The sequence below is a fragment of the Syzygium oleosum genome, unplaced genomic scaffold, assembly GCF_021117445.2.
Source record: "Syzygium oleosum isolate NSW1041296 unplaced genomic scaffold, Sole_v2.1 Sole_v2.17, whole genome shotgun sequence".
Lineage (NCBI taxonomy): Eukaryota > Viridiplantae > Streptophyta > Magnoliopsida > Myrtales > Myrtaceae > Syzygium > Syzygium oleosum.
Genome location: NW_026607501.1, coordinates 3,535,652 through 3,553,305, shown reverse-complemented (window position 1 = coordinate 3,553,305; position 17,654 = coordinate 3,535,652). Strand labels below are relative to the sequence as shown.

The 17,654-nt window shown below is 40.4% G+C and overlaps 2 protein-coding genes across 3 annotated transcripts; both read left to right on the top strand.

Annotated features, from left to right (window-relative positions):
- Window positions 1-5,344: 5,344 nt before the first annotated feature.
- LOC115676537 (lipid phosphate phosphatase 2-like) lies at window positions 5,345-9,591 on the top strand. Of its 2 annotated transcripts, none has more exons than XM_030599489.2 (9): window positions 5,345-5,432; window positions 5,714-5,836; window positions 7,069-7,294; window positions 7,431-7,518; window positions 7,617-7,726; window positions 7,920-8,013; window positions 8,613-8,801; window positions 8,915-8,974; window positions 9,203-9,591. In XM_030599489.2, the coding sequence occupies exons 3-9, from the start codon at window positions 7,079-7,081 to the stop codon at window positions 9,412-9,414; spliced, it is 969 nt and encodes a 322-aa protein (XP_030455349.1). In that variant the 5' UTR covers window positions 5,345-5,432; window positions 5,714-5,836; window positions 7,069-7,078; the 3' UTR covers window positions 9,415-9,591. The 2 variants fall into 2 exon arrangements, with proteins under 2 accessions (XP_030455349.1, XP_056175033.1); XM_056319058.1 differs by lacking the exon at window positions 5,345-5,432 and adding an exon at window positions 5,559-5,588.
- A 4,166-nt stretch (window positions 9,592-13,757) lies between these two features.
- LOC115676538 (lipid phosphate phosphatase 2-like) lies at window positions 13,758-16,221 on the top strand. Its single transcript, XM_030599491.2, has 7 exons — window positions 13,758-14,128; window positions 14,256-14,343; window positions 14,442-14,551; window positions 14,737-14,830; window positions 15,328-15,516; window positions 15,629-15,688; window positions 15,942-16,221. Exons 1-7 carry the CDS (start codon window positions 13,838-13,840, stop codon window positions 16,151-16,153), a joined length of 1,044 nt encoding a protein of 347 aa, XP_030455351.1. The 5' UTR covers window positions 13,758-13,837; the 3' UTR covers window positions 16,154-16,221.
- Window positions 16,222-17,654: the final 1,433 nt, after the last annotated feature.

Sequence of the window (17,654 nt, the reverse complement as noted above, 5' to 3'; positions counted from 1 at the left end):
TTTTAATAAGTTTTCATACTTTAAGCATGATCTATAAAATTGTTTAATCACCTCTATCTATGTTGAATGGGGAGCAAAAGCCTTTCATCCTTGACCAAAGGTTTCGAGGCCCAATGGATCAAGAATCTGGCCTAGGTAACTGAGCAAACCTTGAAATTTTTTGAATACTTTGGAATATTCTTTTGGGCAATATAGAAAATGTACATAATGATATTATAGGCTATTCTCGTGGGTAATACGAGAAATATACAATTGCATTCTAGAGACTTCCCATCAATCTCCACCGTTAGATCGGATTGTAGATCTACAGTTGTGAAGAGAGAGACTCGTGTATATATTGAGTGTGCTACCCTCATTTGGATCATATAAGTGATTTGAGCAATATAAGTTTTCTTTAGAGTTTCTCATTCTAAACACTTTCTCTCTTTAGAATTCTATGCTGGAATAGGGTGGATTGAAGGTTGCTTGCAACTTGCAAGTTGAATCAAGTCTGATTGTTTCTATTATAAAAAAAAAAATACTTCCTTCACAGAATTTAAAAGCAGGTTGCAAAATTCGAGAAAAAGTTGAAAAATTATATATGATTTTACTTGTTAATATTCATATGTCTCGAGATATTTAAGTCTCTATATCAATACCTTAAATCTCCATCAAATTCTATGAACGGTTAAGTTGGATTTGTGTGGGTGATAAATGGATTCAACCCAAATTCACCAATTTAACTCATATTATATTGATTCATTTATTTTCTATACAATTTACATGGCCCATACCCAACCTAACCCCACATATATAACTCATATTTTTTTTTCATCTATACCAATTAAGCATTTATCAAAATTTAACATAATAAAAATTAATAAAAAAATAAAGATGCAATCCGCCGTTCCTCGGCCAGATGGGGAATGAGAGTGCCTCGGCACCATCGTGAGCTGCCGGAGCACTTGGCCACCACCATCTTCGTCTATAGGCAAGAGGAGGCGTCCTCTCAATCAACCCCACTTCTCACCATGCTCAGCCAATGCTCTGCCCGGTTGTTCGAATCATACTGGATAACAAATCGGAAAAGCACGAGATGAACAGGAGAGAGAACTTGCGAGCAACTTCGTTGGCACAGTGCGGCGCTTGCGCTCGGCTTGGAGCTGCTCGATGATCAACTGGCGAGGCTGGTTAGGGTAGGAGAGCGGGTGTGAGGGCTTCTGGTTGAGGTTGGAGTGGCTCCAAGCCGTGGCCGCCTTGGTCTTGTAGTCAACTTCTCCTCCGCCTGCTTTGTCCAAGAATCTCTTGTTCAGTCTCGACCCTCTCCTCCTTCTCCTTCCATCTTCGTCCCTCATCTCTGTATGTTATTTTCAAGAGTTTTCGTATTTTTATGTCTAGTTTAATATTTTGCAAATTCTCAGGAATTTATCTTCTCGAAATGCTAAATATATTTATGAGTCATTTAAGAGTAATGGTCATGGAACAAGCCCGTACAAGTTTTGTGATCATTTCTGATAAGGTGAACTAAAAATGAAAACAAAAAGCCTATTCACCTCCTTCTCTTCCTTGAGTTGTGTGAGCGTTTTCACCTTCAAATTTTCCTATCACATTTATCCTACTTTAAGCCCTTAACGTGTATATGTTACTTGGATAAGAACTTTACATCAAAGCATATTAGAATGGACACGAAAGGGAAATCCTACTAAAAACAGAGTTACCCCTACCGAATTGGGCTCATTAAATTTGTCGACGGCGTCATTGATCCATGGAGCAAAGAGGAGACCCTAATTTGCGAATCCGAGCACGTGAAAAAAATGAGTTAAAATTATGCAGGGCGGGCTTTGGAAAAATGGGTAAAAATATGGATCACTCGTGGAAAAAAAAAACGAGTTACCCATACCGAACTAGGCTCATTAAATCTTAACCCATTATGCTGGCCCTAGTTACAACCGAAACTCTCAACTATCGCCGAAATCATGAACTCACCCACACTGTAAATCACGCGAATCACAAGCACGACATTTAGCCCCAATCCTTTCCTCCAATTCCACGGCGAGGCCGAGCGACTTTCGATTCCAATTCGACCGTTCCCGAGTTCGCGTCGATTTCCTCCGAACCGTGCGGACACCATCGACCGAGCCCGAGGAACAAAAGGGTTGCATTTGGCTCTCGTTGAAGAGATTGGAACCCGTTGGCGTTATGGATTAAACAAGTTTAGGATGATTTGCTTGTTATTGAAGAGCCGCGTCTATAACATGGTACGTGATGATCTCTCTCTCTTAATGCAAATGCGCTTGCGTGTGTGTGTGTCGATCGCATTGATTGATTGATGCCGTCCATTTGACTTTTGGTGGATGATTCCCCCTCCTCGCTAAGCAGTCTTTGTTTTCTTGAAGCTATTATTACATGTTCATTGGCCCATGTGGTAGTTGATGCCTAAGGATGCGGTTTGAATTCTGACCACCTCGACACGGTTCTGATGGGGTCATATTCTGTGTTGCTTTCATATGGTGCTGCTGTATTTAGGCCGCATTTTGGAAGAGGATTCTGTGGGCGGATTGAATCGGTTTTGAAAGGTTCGGTTCTTCGATTCTTTCTCGCTCTGTCTTTGTGATCGTGTTTACACCTAACAAACTTTTGACTATAATCGATAAACTTAGTCGATGGGAACTGGGTTTGGTTGATTATGGATAAAACTATCGGCAAGAGGAAAATGCCGATCGGTTTATGGATATCGATGGTGACCCTCGCTCGATCTGGCAAGGACAGCTCTCGCCTGAGGCCGGCGGAGGTTCAACAAGACCGGACAGAGGGAAAAAGGGAAAAAGAAAAAAGAAGAGAAAAGAAGAGAAAAGGAAAGGAAAAAAAATGAAAAAAATAAAGAAGGAAAAGAGAAGAAAAGAAAAACAAAAAAAATTTAATAAAAACTTCGAAAAAATATTATTAAAAATTGTTCATATCAGCGCCGGTCGTGCCACATAGGATAGCCGGTGTCCACGCCAGCGGTTTTTGGCCAAAATTGACCGGATGGATTTAATTGACAAAACGTGAAAATGTTTATGATTCAATTGACACGATTAAAATGTTTAGAATTGAATTGGCAAAAGCGCAATTAATTTAAGACTTTTTGGATAATTTTCTGTCGGATCAGATGAAGGTGATGAACCAAAACACGAATTTCGGCTTCTCCATATACCAAAAACCAAAATAAACGAATGTGACTTTACCAGCTTGACTATGGGCAAATACTCGTTAACCTTCGCGCTACACTTTATATATCAATTATTTTTCAAGCCACCCGATTTTTTTCGGTTGAACCGCGTAGTGTTCGCACCATCCGTATGGCCCTCCGGTACGGTTTTTAAAACATCGCTTCACGTAAAATATAATGAGCGTGGACACACACATACGCACACTCAATTTCATACGCAATATTTTCTTCGACACGGGAAAAGTTTGACCTACATGTCCCTACGAGCCTGATTTATTTAATTAGTGGTTGAGCGGATCTGTAAGGTGAGCTAAGACACGCGACGCATCTTTAGATCTCGGCTATTCCCTGACCGATTTCATCTTTTGCTACCCATGTAGGCTCTATCTCGTGTCGTACCCGGTCCATGATATCAATTGAATATTTCATAAGATAGGAAAATGAAGAAGTAACATTTAGCCAAGTCTCCACGCCACGTAGTATGTAATCTATGGATTAGAAATTCGATGATTTACATACATATTTGTTAAGTTCTTACCAAGAGCCGCTTACCAATTAGATGGCATGCTTTTTGTTAGAAAAAAACGGGATAAGTCCACTGCAAGTCCTAAAACTTGTCACGAAAATATGATCGAGTCCTAAAACCTTCAAAAACATGTAATTGAGTCCTAAAACTTTGTCACGAAAGTGCAGTCGAGTTCTAAAACTTTCTAAAAGTGCAATCGAGTCCTAAAAACTTATCACGAAAGTGTAATCGAGTCCCAAAACTTTCTGAAAGTGCATCGAATCCTAAAACTTGTCACGAAAGTGCAATGAGAGTCCTAAAGCTTTTAAAAAGTGCAATCAATAGAAGGACTTGATTGGATCTATTTGACAAGTTTCAGGATCCGTTTACACTTTCGTGACAAGTTTTATGAATTAATTACACATTTGAAAAGTTTTAGAACTCGATTGCACTTTCGTTATAAATTTTAGGACTTCTAATGCATTTATTCCTAGAAAAATCTAAGTGTGCAAGGTGGATATGAGTTTTGCTTGCAACGTGCAAGTTGAATCAACTCCCCACACACCCTTTTTTCTTCTTATTTTCAAGTTTGCAAGGTGGACTCGTCCAAATGTCGACCCGCTCAAACTCAATACAAGATTAGCAAGTGTCTAATCAAGTTGGTCGGGTTCCTATTATTTGAAAGAATACGTAAAGTTGTACAAATGACCCCAAAAATTCTCGTAATTACATTGCATTTGAGCTTATTAAACTCGAGCTCGAGCTCATTTATAAGTTGATCGTAATAGCCGGATCAAGTCAAGCTCGGACATCTCGATTTTCCGATCGAATTGAGCTCGAGCAGAAAAGTTAAACACTCGATTGTGCCCGAGCCAGTTTTCGAGGTACCCAATATACAAGTCGAGCTCGGTTGTGTGTCGGCTCAAATTCGGGTCGACATGCCCCCTACTTTTTAGGGCATATAAGTCTCCAAAGAAATTTTTGCTTTCTCTTTTACACACTCTCCTTCGAAAAAAAATTTGAAAGCGGGTTCCAAAATTTTTTAGGGAAACTTCGAAATAATAATCCGTGATTTTACTTGTTAATATTCGTATGTCTCGAAAGATATCAAGTATTCGGTATTGAATAAAAATCGAATCACGCGAGCCATAAAATTAAGAAAAAAAACTAGAAAAATTTAAAAGTAAACTTGCTTAACTGGATTGCTTTCCTTGTAATCAAAGTTAGTTGCAAAAAAAATAAAAAAAAACCAATTTCACCCCAAGTATGATCAAATCAAAATAAATAAATAAATAAGTAAATAAAATATCATCGTCATCATGTGTCAGATGAATACTACTCGCTCGAGCGTCCTCAGTTTACAACTGAAACTCCAACCGTCGCCGCCGACGAACTCCGCCGTTTGCACTCCGAAACCACGCAAGCCGCAAGAACCAAAACTCGACGGCGATTTCCTTCCTCCGGTTCCGTCCGTTATCGTAACGTTCCGAGTTCCGAAATCGCATGCGGAGGTTCAATGGTTCGACTCATACTGGCGAGTTCGCGCCACTTCCCTCGAACTTCTTTTCAGTTTTCGGATCGGTTTTGGGCCGGCTGTCGACGGAGGCCGGAGGAACGAAGGTGCCTCCGCAGCCGCCACCGCCGCCGCCGCCGCCGCCGCCGCGCGCTGGCTTGCCCCTCGTCGAAGGGCGACTAAACCAATTTCGGATAACTGAAGGGCCGGGTGGGTCTATCAGGGTAGGTGATGGTCCCTCTGTTGATAGCGCTTTGCGTGCGTCGATGGAATTGATGGATACCGTCCACTTGACTTCGGCACAACTCCTGCTCGCTAAGCAATCCTTTTTCAATGTAATTTGTTATTCAAATCTTGTCATCACACGTCCGTCTTGCCATGTGGGTCGTCGTTGGGAGCTACGAGCGTCGCGGCTTCCCCAATTCCGCTTTGTTTATGCATTTATGGGGGTTGGAACTCGGATCGTGTCAACTGGGTTTCTGATGATGGGTCGTATGCTGTGCAGCTTTCATCCGGTGACGCTGTATCTGTCAGTGGACCCACAAAAGCGGGCATTCTTGAAGAGGATTTCCCTCGGCTCTTGCTTGTGTTCGAGGCTTCTTGCGGATTGAAATCGGTGTTTTGCAAGGTCAGCTCCTTCTTCGGCTTTCTCTCGCTCTTGCTCGATCTCGCTCGCTGTCTGTGTCGTGCGCTGTTCGGCTCTTCGTTCCTGGTTTGGGTCGGATGTAATGGGTTTCCGGAAATGGTCTTCTTGCATGGTGTGGTGACGGTTCTTGAAGATGGAGTGACGGGGCAAAAGATCAATTTCAGCTCTTCTTGACAAACCCTTTTTTGGTTTTCTGACCTTTGTATGCGATGCGCTAAGGATTTTGCTTGTGCTGTGCTTTTTTTGTCGGACGAGGAAAGGGTAGTTTCAGAATCAGACAAATGGTTTAGGCATTGTCGTCACTCTTACTCTTTGGCTCTACTTTCATGTTCACCAACTTTATGTCATCTAGTGTATTGAGAGATGGACAAGGGGGTTTTAAGATTCTTTTGGACTCTACTTTCTGGAGTGAAGTTTTGTCTGCCCACAGCTTTTCTAATCTGCTTGCAGCTTTTCTCTATTTTGAATTTTTGAGCTAAACAGCAATGTCTACCGATCCATAGCTAAATTTGAGAAGTGAATTTTAGTTTTCAGCGCCAAAAGCTTTTGAGCACTGGGTAAATGGTACCGTTCTAGGGAAAACATTGTCTGTATGGTTAACTATCTGCATGCTTCGTGGCTGTCAAGATTAGGGGTGAGCAGTTCCCGGTCCGATCCGGTCTAACCCAAGAATCGGAACCGGACCGGGAGGACCGGTTCCCAGTTTTTAGGATCGGGGACCGGACCGGCTAGTCTTGGGACCGTGGACTAGACCAGACCATCGGTCCGGTTAAGTTCCAATGGGACCAATCACTTATTGGTAAAGGCAAGAGAGAATTGGGAATATCAGATTAGGCTTTCTATATTTTTCAAAAATTTTAAAAAGTAAATAAATGTATATGAAAAAATTAGAAATATATATATTTATCGGTCCGGTCCGGTCCGGTTCCCACCCTAGAACCGGGAACCGGACCGCCCGAAAACCAGTTCCACTTTTAAGAACCGGGAACCGGACCGATATTCCCGAGAATTGGACCACACCGGTTGGTCTGGTCCGGTTCGGTTTGGTCTCGGTTTGGGCGGACCATCTTGCTCACCCCTAGTCAAGATCACTTGTTAAGTATCTAGGTGTTTTTCAAGTCTCATGCTTCGTGTGTGAATTCTTAGTTTTCACGAGTTTTTCACGCCATTTGGATTACCTTTCTGCTTCCAAAGTAATCAATTCTGTTATGCAGGCACCAAAAAATGCCAGACATTCAGTGGGAATCTCACACTATTAAATCCCATGGATACAAGGTGTTAACGACCCATAGGCATGACTGGCTCATTCTTTTGCTTCTTGTGGTGATAGAAGCGGTCTTACTTATCATAGAGCCATTTCACCGTTTTGTTGGAGAAGACATGATGACAGACATGAAATATCCTCTGAAGGCCAATACTGTGCCCTTTTGGGCTGTCCCAGTAAGTGTTCTCGCTAGCTTTCGAAATATTCACTCCCTAGGTGCCGCCATACTGCAACATAATCTTTATCCCAATGGCCAAGTTCTCTCGAGAAAGAAGACTAATCCTGACCTTTTTTTTTTTTTGTCTTGGGCAGATTCTCGCCATAGCGCTTCCATTCTTTATCATTCTTGTAATCTACTTCGTCCGCAAAGACGTTTATGATTTCCATCACGCAATTTTGGGTGCTTCTTCTATCCTTTCCCTTGATTTGGAATTCTGTTCGTCCTGAAATATTGTTCAAGAGAATCTTTAGCTGATGTGGAGAATATGCAAGTTGCAGGCCTTCTATTTTCGGTAATGTTGACTGCGGTGATTACCGATTCTATAAAAGATGCTGTTGGACGACCAAGACCAGACTTCTTCTGGCGGTGTTTCCCTGATGGAAAAGGGGTGAGTTCCGATCCTCAATATTTAGTTGGTTTTCGCTTGACATCCCCCTCCCTTCCCCGTCCCGTGACATGACAAGACACAAACAGAACAAGATCAAATTTCTTCAAATAAACCACTACTCTTACAGGCATAAGCAAAAGAATTTTCTTGCATTATTTAATTCCTTAACTTGCAATGGTCATCTGCATGCCAGGTTTTCGATCCCATAACAAAGGATGTCATCTGTCATGGAGATAAGGCTGTGATAAAGGAAGGCTACAAGAGCTTCCCCAGTGGGCATTCCTCTTGTAAGTATATGTGAAATGATTGGTTTTTTATCATGCTTGTGTGAAAAGATAAAAGGGGTCAATTCAATTCTCATAACGTGGCTTTCTTCAATCAATAATGTCTACCTTACTCTGGAGTTCTCCTCGAAAGGCCTTTATAACTGGAACACTTGGATAGGAAAAACAGCCACCATTTTTTAATGTCACACTCGATTACGCCTCTTCACTGGGTCACCAGTCTCTTAATTGTACTCGATGCCAGACTTCGAAGCTATTCTTGCCCAAATGGTAGATATTGTGATACTGGAATTAGAAAAACGGAGCAATCTTGATATATCTGCAGGGTTTTTTTGCTGGATTGCCAGATTTGTTTACAAATTTGACTCGGGAATTGAAACAGCTTAGTATGGTTCGTAACCTTTCAGAAAGAAGTGAAAAATGACGGTCAATAAGATGCAGCGGATGTTGAGACTATCTAAACTGCGATGAAAATCTCTCTACAATTCTCAAATAAAATGGCGAAATTAGACAGTAACCTGAGAGCAATCAGCTTTTGTAGTCCATTTTTTTTGTTTATATGGGGTGATCGTGCAGAAGGCTCATTGATTGTCCGCATCCAGGGTCCTTTGCAGGTCTCAGTTACCTTTCATGGTATCTAGCAGGGAAAATTAAAGCATTTGACCGTCGGGGCCACATTGCAAAACTCTGCATCATACTTTTCCCTTTGCTTGTTGCGGCCCTTGTCGCTATTTCTCGTGTTGATGACTATTGGCACCATTGGCAGGATGTATTCTCCGGCGCTCTTATAGGTTAGTATTAGAAGCGGCATGAATGGTCAAAAAGAAAAAAGTCATGCGAACTAGTCTTTGCAGATGAAAAACATAACTTCTATTCACTAACCTTTTAATATTTTCTAATGCAGGATCAATCATTGCTGCATTTTGTTACTTGCAGTTCTTCCCTTGTCCAAATGATATCAATGGTATGTCTATTCGCTTTGCAGCTAGCTCATACAATAAAGCTCTGACAATAGCAACTTCTTCTTTTAAGTAATGTGCTTCATGGGTTGTATCCTACTTCAGCTGTATGTTCATATCATTGTTCATTATCAGTATTTAAAACGATTGGAGGGCACAGCAGAGCCTAGTTCACATGTTTCAGTTGATTGTCCAGTATGCCATTCATTGATGCCCGTGAAATGGTCACGCAGGTTGGGCGCCTCACAAATTTTTTCAGATGATGGAAGAGAGAAATAGGGCTCAATCTTCAGCTCAAAGGGTTAACTCTTTTCATCCGCAACAACCAGAAGTCGAAGCTTCATTTATGGGAAAAACTAATGGCATGGAAAGTACGGAATCAAGCTCACGCGAGCATGATACTACCCCTGTTTTGGATGCTATGGAAGCTGGGAGGAAATACTGATGTAAGATAATTTGTCGAAATAATGTATCTTCACATTTTTGTAAGTGTATGTCCTAGTGAATTCTTTAACCTCTGTTGTAGATATCCTTCTTGAAACACTCTGAGGTTGAGGCTTTTTATCATAACCATGATGTCACATTTCACCTTGAACATATATGTACGTTTATCTAATGTCTAGATCGTAGATTCCTTAATACCTTTTGCGGCCTTTTGGCCAAGATCAAGTGTCGATCTTAAACTCGTTCATCTAATTGGGAGAGTGTTTGGCTTAAGCTTCTTCTTTGATAGTTTTTCATTTCAACTCGAATTTTAGGAACAATTCATGAAGAGAACCAAAGGTTATTGAATCAACAAATACGCTATTGTCCCCGTCACGGCTTGCATGATGTATCTGTCAAAAACTTTGTAGATCGCCATCTGGAAGTGTATTGGAAGAACATAAAATTGATTATTGGTGTGATTGAGCACGTCGGTTGCTGGAAGCTACAAGCGTTAAAGAAGAGTCATAAAGACTTCAACGTGGCTTCATTTTTCTTCAACAGATTAATCTGTTTTATTGTCTTTCTTAATGATTGTGGATTGTTATGTTTTCTTTATTAAATGTAATCATTGGAGTTTGTGAACTTCGATTCCTATATAAAGGGATGAAGTCGTGAGTTGTAAATTAAGCCAAACACGAAGCCACAAAGACAAAGCATTCTGAATAAAAAGTTCTCCCTCCAATAATTATTTGTGCTCTTAATCCAAGTTTCCAAAGTTTATTATTATTCTTTTGGTTCCAACATTTGGTATCAGAGCTAGAAATGACATCTACTAGTTCCGTTCAGTTACAACTTCCAAAGTTGAACGGGACGAATTTCAATAACTGGTCTGTCCAGATGAAGGTTCTTTTCAAATCGCAAGATTTGTAGAACTTGGTGGAAAACGGCTACACCGAAGTGGCCAATGCTGAAGAATTCGATGCTTTGAGAAGGGAGGAGAAAGACTCTTTGGTGGAATCTCGGAAAAAAGATCAGAAAGCATTGTTTGCGATCTTTCAATCCGTAGAGGAAATGATATTTGAAAAAATATCGAGCGCGAAAACCGCGAAAGCAGCGTGGGATATTTTGCAACAATCCTACAAAGGCGATGATCGTGTCAAATGTGTGTGGCTTCAAACACTTCGACGAGATTTCGAGTCTTTACGTATGAATGACTCTGAATCAATCTCGGCGTACTTTGACCGTGTGCAGACCATTGTTAACCAATTGAGGGTTAATGGTGAAGAACTCCAAGATGTGCGAGTTGTAGAAAAGATCTTAAGGTCTTTGACCGAAAGATTTAACTACGTTGTCGCGGCGATTGAAGAAGGGCAAGATGTGTCAACCATGACGTTGGAGCGGTTGATGGGTTCATTGTGCTCGCATGAGCAAAGAATGAATCAAAAGTCCGTCGATTCGACTCCCGAGCAAGCATTGCAGAGTCGGGTCACTCAATCAAGCTGAGGAGGCTATCAAGGTGGCCGAGGTCATGGAGGTGGTCGAGGACGTGGACGTGGAAATTTTAATTTCACCGGAAAATATAAAACACATGACAAATCAAAGGTCAAGTGTTTTAAGTGTAACAAATTCGGACATTACAAATCCGAATGTAAAGCAAAGGTAGCGTACGAGCAAGAACAACAAGCACATGCCATTGATAACGAGGAAAATGTGGTGCTGGCGTGTAAGAAGGATGACTCAAGCATCGTGGACACCAACATCTGGTACCTTGATACTGGGTGTAGTAATCATATGTCTGGCCGAAAGGAGTTATTCTCGCAATTGGACGAGACGGTTCGTGGTGAAGTTAATTTTGGGAATAAATCCAAAGTTCTCGTAATGGGCAAAGGTAACATTAATATCAAGTCAAAAGATGGTACTAATGTTACTGTTGCAGATGTTTTCTTTGTACCGGGACTTTTTTGGAATTTGTTAAGTGTTGGACAACTTTCCGAAAGAGGCCATAAAGTCCATATTGAAAATGGAGTTTGCACCATCAAAGGTGTGAATGATAAGTTGATTACGATGGTGCAAATGACGAAGAACCGAATGTTCCTTTTGACTCTTCAGACGAAGAATCTTTTGAGTTTTCGAGCGATGATGAAATATACAAACTGGTTGTGGCATCTTCGATTCGGTCATCTAAATTTTTGTGGACTAAAATTACTAGTCCAGAAAAAGATGGTGACCGACATGCCTCTGATTGATAGTCCAGATCGACCATGCGAGGGATGTCTTGTTGGAAAACAACATCGAGAATCCTTTCCAGTTGGAAAAGCCAGAAGAGTAAAACAACCATTGGAGTTGGTACATACAGACATCTGTGGCCCTGTTGAGGTGGAATCATTCGGACCAAAAAGGTACACGTTAATTTTTGTGGATGATTTTATCAGAAAAACATGGGTATATTTTCTGAGAGAAAAATCTGAAGCTTTTGGTAAATTTAAAGAATTTAAAGTCTATGTTGAAAAGCATAGTGACTTTATTTTAAAGACGTTGAGATCAGATAGAGGAGGAGAATTCACTTCGAATGAATTTGACAAATACTGTAAATTTCATGGAGTGAAACGTCAGTTGACTGCCAGCTATACTCCTCAACAAAATGGTATAGCAGAAAGAAAGAACAGGACAATTTTTGAAATGGCAAGAAGTATGCTAAAGGCTAAAAATTTACCCAAGAAGTTTTGGGCAGAAGCCGTTGCGTGTGCTGTATTTGTGCTAAACAGGTGTCCAACAAGGAGTGTTCTTGGAAGAACCCCAGCAATTTAATCTCTCTTCCTCTCTTGCTCATCGAATTTCCTCCCTCTCTCTTGCCTCTCCTCTGCCAGACACCTCAAAAGATTATCACCACCTTATACGACGACGTTGCTGGCGAGGCTGCATTTTTCTGTTACTTTTGCCATCACCTTGTCTCTCCTTCTGCGCTTCTTCTCCTCCTAAACGTTGTCATTTTGCTTCCGTCTTGACGGCGTCGATGCTCTCCTGGGGAAAAGAATGGAGATCAAATCGAATTACTCTAAAAATCAAAATTGAGGAAAAAAATCAAATATTAAGGTGAGTTGAAATGAATAGGGGTCGGATTTTTATCTTGGAGAGGATCTCAGACTTGAGGAAATTGGCCAGGTTCTCATCTTTGTTGTCTTAAGTCGACATGGAGGAGGTCATACAAGGAATTCCAATAACCATCATCATCTAAGGCACATATAAAGATCAAGTGAAGTCGAATGTCCAGAACATATCTCACATTTTTCAAAAGCAAATTACACCAAATATCGGTTTCCAAATAAACATCTCCCATGCTAATAACCTTGGAAACACCACTGTTTCTCATCTTAACACAACCAAAATCATTGTTGCGATAGGAAGTGAAGTAGTCACTCCGTGAGGCGACATGAAATGAGGCTGTAGAATCAACAATCTAACTAGAGTTTTGGCATGTAAGGTTTACACAGGCATCATCACAAATAAACATAATATCGCGATCGGATGCAATTGTCGCTGTAACTTGTTTCTCTTCTTTCTTTCGATCTCCATTTCTTTTATGTGATTTATCTCTCTTTGGCAACTATCACTCTTTTAAATAATGTCCCATCTTATGACAATTATAACACTTCATAGTCCTCCTTGGCCTTGATTTTGCCCTCCTTTTGGCTTGCCTCTGTTGTCATTACTTAGAAACTTTCTTGGTTAAGTTCTTGTGCTGTTTTCTATAATAAGAGTCACTGATTTAGAAATATAATTCAAGCCTTTTCTCCCTTCTTTCTTTTTCTTTTTCTTTTTGACTTTTTGACCTTTCTTTTTTCTCTTATTAAAGTTAGCTGGGCCCACATAGGCGTACCCGGCCAACAGTTGCAACTTTTCTCTATTTTGACTTTTTGAGCTAAACAACAATGTCTTCCAATCTATAACTAAATCTGGGCAATTCATTTATATATATTTTTATAATTATTTTCTTTTTTTTATTTCTATATAAAATTTTTATGTATATTTCTTCCTCTTATTTTTCTTATTAAATAAAATAGTAATAGAAAATATTTATCGAAGGCAGGTAATATATAAATTAATGGGCCAAGCAGGAATTTTAGGATAAATATCTTTTAAATCTCTTTCCCTTTTTTTACAATTCCCTGAGTAGAAATTTCATAATCTTTTTTCCTATACCTGTAGATCTTATGTACCTTATTTGTCTATTTTTATCTTGCCACACTTTTTTTTCAGCACTAAAAGCTTTTGACCAATGGGCAAATGGTACAGTTCTAGGGGAAAGAACATTGTCCTGTAACATAACGTGCTTTGTTTAACTATCTGTCTGGTTCGTGGCTTTCAAGATCACTTGTTAAGTATCCAGGTGTTTTTCAAGTCCCATGCTTCGTGTGTGCAATCCTTTAGTTATCTGAGTTTTGATGAGTTTTCATGGCTTTCTAGTTTTCCTTTTTGCTTCCAAAGTAATCAGTTCTGTTGTGCACAGGCACACAGAAATGCCAGACATTGAGTTGGGATCTCACACTATTAAATCCCATGGATTCAAGGTGGCAACAACGCATAAGCATGACTGGCTCATTCTTTTGCTGCTTATGGTGATAGAAGCCGTCTTACTTTTGATAGAACCATTTCACCGTTTTGTTGGAGAAGACATGATGACAGACATGAAATATCCTCTGAAGGCCAATACTGTGCCCTTTTGGGCTGTCCCAGTAAGTGTTCTCGCCAGCCTTTGAAATATTCACTCCATAGGTGCTGCCATACTGCGACATAATCTTTATCCCAATGGCCAAGTTCTCTCGAGAAAGAAGACTAATCCTGACCTTTTGTCTTGGGCAGATTCTCGCCATAGTGCTTCCATTGGTTGTCTTTCTTGTTATCTACTTCACCCGCAAAGACGTTTATGATTTCCATCATGCGATTTTGGGTGCTTCCTCTATCCTTTCCATTGATTTAATATTCTGTTCGTCCTGAAATATTGTTTGAGAGAAATTTTAGCTGATGTGGAGAATATGCAAGTTGCAGGCCTTCTATTTTCGATACTCTTGACTGCGGTGATTACCGATGCTATAAAAGATGCTGTTGGACGACCAAGACCAGACTTCTTCTGGCGGTGTTTCCCTGATGGAAAAGGGGTGAGTTCGATCCTCATAATTCAGTTGGTTTTCGCTTAACATCCCCCTCCCTTCCCCATTCCGTGACATGACAGGACACAGAGAGATCAAATTTCTTCAAATAAACCGATACCCTTACAGGCATAAGCAAAAGAATTTTCTAGCATTCTTCAATCCTTAACTTCCAATGGTCGTTTGCATGCCAGGTTTTTGATCCTATAACGAAAAATGTCATCTGTCATGGAGATAAGGCCGTGATAAAGGAAGGCTACAAAAGCTTCCCCAGTGGGCATTCCTCTTGTGAGTATATGTGAATGACTGGTTTTTCATCATGCTTGTGTGAAAAGATAAAAAGGGTCAATTCGATTCTCATAACGTGGCTTTGTTCAATCAATAAATGTCAACCTCACTGTGGAGTTCTCCTTGAAAGGCCTTTTTAACTGGAACACCTGGATAGGAGAAATAGCCAACATTAAATAACGTCACTCTCCACCACGCCCTCTTCACTAGGTCACTAGTTCTCTTAATTGTACTCGATGCCAGACTTCTACACTATTCTCGCCCAAATGGTAAAGACTGTGATACTGGAATTAGAAAAAACAGAGCAATCTTGATATATCTGCAGAGTTTTTTGCTGGAATGCCAGATTGGTCCACAAACTGCAATGAAAATCTCTCAACAATTCTCAAATTAATGGTGAAATTAGACAGTAACCTGAGAGCAATCAGCTTTTGTAGTTGATTTTCTTGTTTATATGCGATGACCTTGCAGAAGGCTCATTGATTGTCCACATCCAGGGTCCTTTGCAGGTCTCAGTTACCTTTCATGGTATCTAGCAGGGAAACTTAGAGCATTTGACCGTCGAGGCCACATTGCAAAACTCTGCATCATACTTTTCCCTTTGCTTCTTGCGGCCCTTGTCGCTATTTCTCGTGTTGATGACTATTGGCACCATTGGCAGGATGTATTTACTGGTGCTCTTATAGGTTAGTATTAGAAGTGGCATGAATGATCAAAAAGAAAAGGTCATGCAAATTAGTCTTTGCAGATGAAATACATAACTTTCATCCACAACCTTTCTAATTTTTTATAGTGCAGGATCAGTCATTGCTGCATTTTGTTACTTGCAGTTCTTCCCTTGGCCAAATGATATCAATGGTATGTCTATTCGCTTTTCAGCTAGCTCATACAATAAAGCTCTGACAATAGCAACTTCTTTCTTTTAAGTTATGTTCCTCATGGGTTATATATCCTACTTTAGCTGTATGTTCATATCACTGTTCATTATCAGTATGTCATAAGAAACTTCTCGGGATTTAAAATGATTGGAGGGCACAGCAGAGTCTAGTTCACATGTTTCAGTTCATTGTCCAGTATGCCATTCAGTGATGCCCGTAAAATGGTCAAGCAGGTTGGGCGCCTCACACATTTTTTCAGATGATGGAAGAGAGAAATGGGGCTCATTCTTTAGCTCAAAGGGTTAACTCTTTTCATCCGCAACAACCAGAAGTCGAAGCTTCATTTATGAGAAGAAATAATGGCATGGAAAGTATGGAATTAAGCTCGCGTGAGCATGATACTACCCCTGTTTTGGATACCGTGGAAGCTGGGAGAAAATACTGATGTAAGAAAAAATTTGTCGAAACAATGTATCTTCACATTTTTGTAAGTGGATGTCCGAGTGAATTCTTTACCCTCTGTTGTAGATATCCTTCTTGAAACTATCTGAGGGTGAGGCTTTTTTTCATACCCTGGGATAACATAGAATGTTGTCACATTTCACCTTCAACATATAAGCACGTTTATTCTAATTTCTAGATTCTAGATTTGTTAATCTCTTTCGCGGCCTTTTGGCTAAGATCGAGCATAGATCTTAGACTTGTTGCACATGCAAATTGAGAGAGTGTTTGGCTTAAGCTTCTCCTTTGATAGTTTATAATTTCAACACCAATTTTATGAAGTAAATATAATAGAAAAAGGACGACAAATTTATGAAGAGAACCAAAGGATATTGAATCAACAAATACGCAATTGTCTCCGTGACTGCTTGCGGTGATGTACCTGTCAAAAACTTACCTATATGACAAGCCTAATGTCAAGACTTGACTTACACCGAGTGATCGGTCAGACAATGATGCATTGGTTAAGAGATCATCTGTGACAGAGGCTGGTGTTTACACTCGACTTAAACCGAGTGATCAAGCTGCAGCGACAGGGCTTCTACAACTACTTGTAGAGAAAGCCCTATTGCAGGTTCCGGCACGAAATCATGTTCTTGATAGCTGGGCGTGCTTTGGTTAAATATCTGTTGGAGGCAGCAATAAACCACACCTTCGAATCTTCCACATGATGTGTGTTGAGCTTGGCCCTTCCACTTAAGGCATGCCCCTATCTGTCAGTCATCATTATGGTTTCAGAACGGTGTCCTCTTGTTCCCTTTATTAAATACTGATTAATGTAGTGCATTCCAAAAACTTTGCTCCTGAAGTGAAATTGTCAAAGTACATTGTCAACATAGCCAATCAATGTAGAAAATATTTGGTGTTTCTTGTCAATTTCTGCAAGTGTCGGTGTTTAAGTCCTCATTATTCTACATTGAGGCCTCTTTCCCTGAAGCTTCAGTTCACTTTGAATTAGCTTTATAATGCCCTGACTAGTTACCACTTAACATTCATATTACCACTTCTCTCTCTCTCTCTTTCTCTGCATGATGGTGGCATTTAGCAGTGCTCTTAGTGGGAATGAAATGAAGAAGAGAAGGAAGTACCAGAGGCTGGAAAAAGAGAAGATTTCTCTGCCGGATGGGAAAAGTTCCAGGGTTTCAAAGATCAAGAGGATTCTGAAATGGCAACTGAAGATCACGATGTCGAACAAGCTGTTAAAGAGGATCCGGGATGCTTATGTCAGAAAGATGGTGCGATTTGCTGGGTGTTGTCCCAATGAACAGCGATGGCAATCCGTTCCGGAAATATTCCGAAGGCTCCCCATTCAAACTGGGCCAGAAACCTATGGAGATCCCCATCTGGAAGTGTTCATATGCATGCCATCAATAAGACAATCAAGAACCAATACATATGATACTGCTATGTGGTGCCTGCTATAGAGTTTCTCATGTACCTTTTGG

Coding starts and splice junctions, on each gene's coding strand:
- LOC115676537 (XM_030599489.2), top strand. CDS start 7,079: ATGCCAGACATTCAGTGGGAATCTCACACTATTAAATCCCATGGATAC. Junction 8,014..8,612: donor CCCCAGTGGGCATTCCTCTT/GTAAGTATATGT, acceptor GTCCGCATCCAG/GGTCCTTTGCAGGTCTCAGT. Junction 8,975..9,202: donor TTGTCCAAATGATATCAATG/GTATGTCTATTC, acceptor ATGGTCACGCAG/GTTGGGCGCCTCACAAATTT.
- LOC115676538 (XM_030599491.2), top strand. CDS start 13,838: ATGAGTTTTCATGGCTTTCTAGTTTTCCTTTTTGCTTCCAAAGTAATC. Junction 14,129..14,255: donor TGCCCTTTTGGGCTGTCCCA/GTAAGTGTTCTC, acceptor TGTCTTGGGCAG/ATTCTCGCCATAGTGCTTCC. Junction 15,517..15,628: donor ATTTACTGGTGCTCTTATAG/GTTAGTATTAGA, acceptor TTTATAGTGCAG/GATCAGTCATTGCTGCATTT.